General features: G+C 33.0%; 1 protein-coding gene across 1 annotated transcript; it reads left to right on the top strand.

The window, feature by feature from the left end:
• The first annotated feature begins 6,994 nt into the window (after positions 1-6,994).
• On the top strand, positions 6,995-7,741 carry LOC140181274 (uncharacterized). The gene has a single exon (XM_072224805.1). The coding sequence runs from the start codon at positions 6,995-6,997 to the stop codon at positions 7,739-7,741; it is 747 nt and encodes a 248-aa protein (XP_072080906.1).
• The last annotated feature ends 506 nt before the right edge of the window (positions 7,742-8,247 follow it).

Here is an 8,247-nt window from a genome sequence, read left to right as displayed (position 1 = left end):
TTACTAATCGTAGCTGCTGTGTTTTTTTTTTTTTTTTTATAAATAGAATCGGGGTTAGAATGTCTAGAAAAAACCTATATACAAATTAAATTGTGCAAAATGACCTCTTGTTCATCGTGCATTCACCACTCTCTCTTCACGGAGTGTGTCCCAAAAGTAGAGCCCTAGACCTAGATTCAAGTTTTTAGTTTTTACACGCTAAACAATCAATACATCTCTTACCTTCTCTAAAGATATTTATAATAATAATAATAATAATAATAATAATAATAATAATAATAATGTAGATCATTCTTTGCTTTTCCAATTGTGGATGCTTCTTATCAAAGCATATGGGTGATTTTTTTTCCTGGTATATTGGGTGATTTACTGATTTTCTGATCTCTTTAGGCTATTTAGGGTTTCAACAATAGTCTTGGAGTCACACTGAACAACAATTCTCTCTAAGCCCATGATCCAAGCTAGCATATTTTTGGTCATGGTCCAAGCTAGATTTAGACCTTGAATTTTGACGTTTTATTTGTTTCACTATGGGCTGGTACTTGGGTTAATTATGGGGAGATATAAGGATCTGGAATTTGAATTGTTACTATTATGTAACTAGGGATGTTAATGGGGCAGGGCGGGGGCGGGGGATGCCTCCCTGCTCCCCATCCCCGCCCTCAGATTTGCTCCCCATCCCCGCCCCATTCCCCGCCGTGGGGGAATATTGCTCCCCATCCCCATTCCCACGGGGCCCCATTCCCTGCGGGGACCCTATTCCCCATGTACATAATAGTTCTAACTAATTATTAATTTTCATATGAATAGAGCTACAAGTATCTATCTTATACAAAAACTGCAAGATTTTATACAAAAAAGTCTAAATGACACAATGATGACTTCTTTCGAAATAACGCAATGGGGACGCAACGACGAGCCAAAGGACAAAGTAGTAGACGAGATGGGAGACGCGGCAACAGAGAGGAGAATGGACACGACGGCAGAGTTACGAAAAGGAATGCCGCAAAAAGAAATTACGACGCGGTAAGGGTGATGGCACGGTGAGGTGTGACGATGCGGTGAGAAGGGTGACGAGGGGGTGGCTGCAGAGAGGTTGGATGAAGTATGGACTGCCTTAGGAATCTCTGAATTGAAGAAGGGTTATGCAAATAAAGATTAGGAGTTTTGGGTTTTTATATATATGTGTGTGTGAGAAATGTCTAAAAAACATATATGAGAAATAAACTATTAAGGATAATTCAAGGAATTCATACATTTCGGGGAATAGCGGGGACGGGGCGGGGATCCCCACTCGGGTCCCCGCGCCTGCTTCGGGGGAATTTCGTCCCCCATTCCCATCCCCGCGGAAAAAATTCTCCACAATCGGATCTCCATTCGGGGCAGTCCCCGCAGGGATCCCCGCGTCTCGGAGAATTTTGCCATCCCTATATGTAACAAAAACTCTTCGCATATGACCGAAAAGAACTTTTGCAATCCGAATAATTATTTTGGGATCGTGAATTGTGATTATTGTTTTTTTCTTTCTTAAACATGACCAATAATTCAAAGACGTAAGATGTATGATAATATTTTAAGAACAAATTTCATTACCATCAATAGATCAACTTAAAAAAATTGTACAATAATAGATGAATAATTTGGATTTGGTAATAATCCTCTCTAAAGAAAATTTATAAGTAATTTCTCTAAATTAAATTTAACTACAAAATATACTTTATACATATTTTTTAAGAATTTAATTTTAATATACCGATTGTGTAAAATATTTTACACAATCATCTAAAAAAAATAAGTAATTTCTCTAAATTTAATTACAAGATAATTATTTTTGTTTGACGTAATATTATGTAATCGAATACACAAATAAAATTAGTTTATACTAACAATACATCTTTAAATTCATTTTTATAGAAGCACATCTCTTTTGTTTTTAATTCTTTTCGAAGCTTCCTTCGTCCAAAACTCACGACTTTGGCTTTCTTGTTTTCTTCACCAACTCAACCTCTCCAAGACCCCATACGCATAGGAGGTGTTCTTCCTCAAGTGTTTTATTTGCGTGCAATTCCTATAAATACCAAAGTATAACTTGCTTTCAAGATCATTTAATATACAAACAGCTTAACATAAGTATAATATTTGGGGCATAGTTTGGAAATCACAGGGAATCATAATTTGTTTTTTTTTTATTAATGAATTTGTTTTCTTATTTCTATTTTCTAATTATTATTAAAATAAATAAATAATTTTAGACGTAATAAATATGTAATTATAAATATTACATATATAAAATTATGAATATTAAATTAAATAATATAATTTTGTATTATTGTCTCTCTAATATTACTCTAAAAAATGTTTGATGCCAGCCATAATTTGAGAATCATAAATGATCATAACTTATTTTTTATTTCTATTTATATTTATTAATTACTTTTAAAATAAATATATAATATTAGACATAATAAATATATAATAATTAATGGTATATACATAAAATTATAAATATTAAATTAAATAAAATAAATTTAAATTATTGTCTCCTTAACCTCCTCCTTATGTTTTTAATATTAGAAGATTACATTCGATCAATATAAAACGCAGGAACCGATCCAGAAATAGTATCATGGGAGAGCTAATAACATATATAATATTAAAAAATTATGCAAAAATTATATAATGTAAAATGCATTACAAAAATATACTGATAGAGAATATATATATTTTAAAGTACAAAAAATATATATGTACTTTTTATTAACAAAGTGGTCGATTCCTCATTTCATAAAATTTATCGATAATAGAATTTGTGTCAAATTTTTCTGCAATTTTCTTTTCAATATAATTAAAAGACAATTAGCAAAAAATTTATCTTTCATTTTGTTTTTGAATTATTCTTCTCAATATTCATAGCTGAAAAAGAACTCTCAGTTGTAGTAGTTGAAACAGAGAAAATTAATACCAAATGAATCAAGAAGGACGCTCACAAGAAGAAAAAAATCTACTTTATGGGAATTGAAAAATTTTATTTAATTAAAAATATTAGTAATAATATCTTTTCATATTTTTTTAATATTGTTACTTACTTTTTAGATATTAAAAATCATTAATATTTAGGTTAGACTGAATTTTTATTTATATTAGACTAAATACTAAATAAATTTTTAAAAAATTAAATTATACTTAATAACTTATTACTATTAATCTTTTTTTAAAAGAGTTGGGAGGCCGAGGCCTCCACTCACCCCTAAAGTCCGTCCCTATATATATATATATATATATATATATATATATATATATATATATATATATATATATATATATATATATATATATATATTGTTGGGAGTAACAGGGATATATTAAACGGTGTTATAGATATGGTATGTCTTTTTTCTTTTTTTTATCATGATATGTCTAAAGCCTGCCATAAGAGTACTTAAAAGAAAATAATATAAAATTATTTTACGTAACTTAATATTTATAATTTTATATATATAATATTTATTATAAACATTGTATTTTGTTTAGTTTAACTATCATATCTTTAAAAAATAGACTACTTAATAATTAAGTTTGTGTTTATTATACTCTATGCAAAAAAATTTTAATTATATTAATACAAAAAATATTCATCTGCTCAGTCCAATATTCTTTAAGATCAAAGAAAAATTGGACTTCGATAAAAATGGTCGAATTCCAAATGTGCTTTATGATGTCTTCCACTAAAAAAACCTATCAACATCATCATATATATGATTAAAATTAAGCAATGGAACAATAAACAAAAAAAAAAAAATCAAGATGTAGTGGTCAGTGAAAGGAGTATCAACTTCATAGAATATTCACCAAGCTAAAAGTATTAACACTCATCACTCTTTGAACCTATAAAAAGTTTAAAGTGAGTGAAAAGAATGAGCTAAAAAGAAATAGAAACTATAATTATTCAGAGTACTTTTTATACTCTATAATAAATTTTGAAAAACATCATAGAATTATACATTTTTTTGTTTTGAGATAATCATATACAACACAAAAAGCAAGACAAGAGAAAGTATTGGTGCTCCAAGTGCTTCAAAGATTCAAACTGCTTCAATAAGATCGTTACAACAAGCATGTTATTATATCAAAACAAATTTGCTTTACTCCTGTAATATACATAATGATATACAATATCTGGGAGTGAAATTTGACATTCTATCATGCTAATTTGTGTTAAATATACTACTATAAATGCGAAGAAAAGTACCAAAGATGGATAAAAAAAATACATACATTATCACGATATAAAAAAAACTTATTATTTCCTGCTTTTGAATTAGCGAAAATTATAGTCACAAAAAAAAAAATAGCGAAAGTTATATACTTCCAATATCTTTCTTCTTCTTTGATAATTTCGGGATGGGTTAGGTTCGAACATGCATGTATGTTTCAGTTGTGTCAAGTGTTTATGAATGCATTAGCAATAAAATAATAAAATCAAGGGTATGCAGCGTTTATGTGAAAAGGAAGGTGTGGTGTATTAATTAACGGAAAGTAAAGGGGATAAATGTGTTTGAGATACGAACGAGAGAAGACAATATGTGTTAGCTACACAAGTAAAATTGAAATAGATTATTGTCATTTTCTCCAAAGGATATCTGTATTTGTATAGTAATTATATTAGGGTTATATTCTAAAATCAGTTAATTAGAATAGAATACATGTTAAAATATAAAATATATATTAAAAATAAATTAAACTATAATATTTATGTATAAATATATAATAATTAATTTTGATAATTAATTTTAATATATAAATAATATTTTTGTTGTGTAGTCCACGGCAATGCTAATTATTTTTGGTATTAGTATAATACTGTGATATTATTATTGGCTAAGAAGTGTGTATTACAGATATGGCTGACATTTGCAGATTTAGGAGAAATTTTTACCAACGATTTGCTATTTTATCGCGTACAATTCAAATCATGGTTTACTATTTTACGATTTGCTATTTTATTCATGAGATATTATTTATATATTAAAATTAGTTACTAAAATTAATTAATTTTGTATATATATAGTTTAATTTATTTTTAGTATATATTTTATATTTTTATATATATTTTATACTAATAATTAATTTTAATGTATATTGTTCTGTATTACGAAATGTTCGATCAAAAGAGTAAATATTTTGATAAGTTATTTAACGTTACTAAAACACAAATAAATCACTATGCAAGTTGCCGCCCAAAAATCTCAGACCTAATCAAAGATCGGTTACACAAAACCACTATAAATAACAACGTTTAGGCTCGAGAAAATGCAGAAGAAAAAAAAGATCACATAATATCGCATTTATACTCTTTATTTCAAAGATATTTCACTAACTTGAGTGTCGGAGTTCTTTTTGCAGGTACCACATATGGGTCCGAGTTTAGAGGGTTACTTCCTTGCTAATCAAGAGGTTTCGAAGACTTGCAGAATAGCACGGAACCGATCTATAGCACGGAAGAGTATCCTTAACGGAACATTTAGCACCCACCGTGGGGCTCAAACTTAAGTAACCCCATGCCAATTTTTGTCTTACTTTTTTGCAGAGCCATGGTCGATGATGCTGGACCTCAACTCCCTCCCCCGACTCGTGATGAGCTAGTAGCCATGAACGCTGCGCTTTAGACCGAGGTTAAGAAAATGGTTGACCTGTTAGCCCAAAATGGAAAGCTCTGTGCATGGAACCCCAAGAATGTGCTCTCGAACAATGTACGACCTCACGATGCAGACACTCAGGAGATCACTCTTTAAAGGAACAGCCGACAATATCCAATCCCTTTTCAGAGGATATTGTGAAATTCCAGATACCAAAGAACTTCGTACTGCCTACTACACTAAAGTCTTACGAAGTGTTCGGAGACCCTCGCATCTATGTTACCAAGTTTCAGTCAATGATGTTTTTAACGGTGCTTCTAACCCTAAACTTCGCCGGTATTTTCAGACTTTTTCAGATGGTGCTGCCTTACTTTGGTTTTTCAAGTTGCCTGCAGGTTCAATCTCTTGCTTTGAAGAGTTGGCAAGGTCTTTCATTGACTAATTTGCCGCCTCAAAAATATACGTACACGAATCGGACTACCTTAGCACTATCAAACAAGGACAGCACGAGAGTCTAAAGGACTACATGACACGGTTTGCCAAGGCAATTTGGAGATCCCGGACCTCAACCCCGATGTACACCTACACGCACTCAAAAGTTGCCTTCGCCCTAGAAAGTTTCAAGAGACTATAGCCATGACTAAGCCGAAGACAATGGCAGAATTCCGAGAAAAGGCCTCGGGACAAATGGAGATTAAAGAGTTTCGTGAAGCTCGGCGCATGGAAAAACAACAACCGCGCCGAGATGAGGAAAGGCAGCCTAGATCTCAAAACCACAAGGACCTCAAAAAGCCCTTCAAGCTAACACAAAAGTTTGACCCATACACCAAATTCAATACAAAGAGAAAGGACATAATCAAAGAAATCCTTCACAATAAGCTTTAAAAGCCGCTGAGTAAAGCAAGAACTTATCAAGATCAGAAATAACTGGACAAAAGCAAACATTGTGCATTTCATCAGAAGTACGGTCACACCAATGACGAATGCATAGTGGCTAAAGACTTACTAGAGAGATTGGCAAGACAGGAATTACTAGAGAAATATGTTACTAACAGAGGCCAGAAGGAAATGGAAACTACAATTACAGACCAGCTGAATTACAATTCAACTCCCAAAGACAAGGGAACTTGACATGAAATAGTAGAGTTTCCCACTTAAAAGGAAGATATAAATTATATCTCAGGAGGTTTTACAGGAGGAGGAACGACCAATACTGCCAGAAAACGGAGCTACAGAGCCATGCTGGCAACAGAAGGGTCTTCCCAAGGGACATATGCTTTACTTCCACCTCAACCAATCTCTTTTGAGGCATCGAATTTTAAGTCACATTGACCAAACTTAGACGAATTTCAGTGCATATGGGAAAACTAACAGTCAAGAAAGTCTTACTCGACCCTGGAAGTAGTGCTGATGTATTGTTCTACTTAACCTTCCAAAAAATGTACCTTAGCGATAAAGCTCTGCAACCCTCAACCGGAGAGTTGGTAGGTTTCTCTGGAGAAAGGGAGCCCATGTTAGGTTATGTATGGTTAAAAACAACACTGAGGGAGCCTCCGTACTTAAAAATCATAGACATTCAATTCTTAGTAGTTAATTGTGCTAGTTCCTATAATGTCATTTTGGGACGACCATCTCTTAATTCTTTTGGAGCTATTGTTTTTACTATTTACTTGTGTGTAAAGTTCCATGTGCAAGGAAACATTGTCACAACCATACATGCTGATCATAAGGAAGCTAGGCAATGTTATAATGTGGGTCTAAAGTTGAAACCGCCAGAACCAGTCCAACGCATCAACTCCGTTTACAACGCAAAAGACATCCCGTCTCTGGCAGAGCTGGATCCTCGAGACGACATGTCCCACAGACCTACCCCGACTGACGAATTAAAAAAGGTACAACTAACCGAACAAGAAAACCAGTATACTAACATCGGATTTGTGTTTTCTATAGATTGTGAACAAAACATCATCAACTTGCTCAAATCAAATTCAGACCTTTTTTCATGGACACCAGCAGACATGCCAGACATAGATCCGGCCATCGTATGTCACAAACTTGCTGTCAACCCTAATGCTCGACTAGTGAGACAGAAAAAAGGAATCTAGGAACAGAAATGGGAAAGGCAGCGGTCACAGAAACTCAAAAACTGCTGGATGCATGGTTCATCCGAGAGATCAGGTTCTCTTCTTGGCTGGCAAATGTGATCATGGTAAAGAAAAACTCCGGCAAGGGATGCATGTGTATTGACTTCACTGACTTAAACAAAGCATGCCCAAAAGATTCGTATCTGCTACCGAGCATTGACAAATTGGTGGATAACACTTCAGGAGTTGAAGTACTAAGTTTTATGGACGTCTATTCTGCGTATAACCAGATACTTATGTACACAGAAGATGAGGACAAAACAACATTCATCACCGATCATGGTAATTTTTGTTATAAGGTAATGCCTTTTGGTCTTAAAAATGTAGGAGCTACGTACCATCGCTTGATGGATAAAGGCTTCAAACAATAAATTGGTCGGAACATTGAGGTCTACGTCAACGATATGGTGGTCAAATCAAGCCCAGAGGCTAACCATGAAGCTGATCTCCTGGAATCCTTTTAACAA

This window comes from Arachis hypogaea, chromosome 18 (assembly GCF_003086295.3).
Source record: "Arachis hypogaea cultivar Tifrunner chromosome 18, arahy.Tifrunner.gnm2.J5K5, whole genome shotgun sequence".
In the NCBI taxonomy this organism is placed as follows: domain Eukaryota; kingdom Viridiplantae; phylum Streptophyta; class Magnoliopsida; order Fabales; family Fabaceae; genus Arachis; species Arachis hypogaea.
Note: the sequence above shows the minus strand (reverse complement) of the source record. Positions and strands in the feature narration are given on the sequence as shown.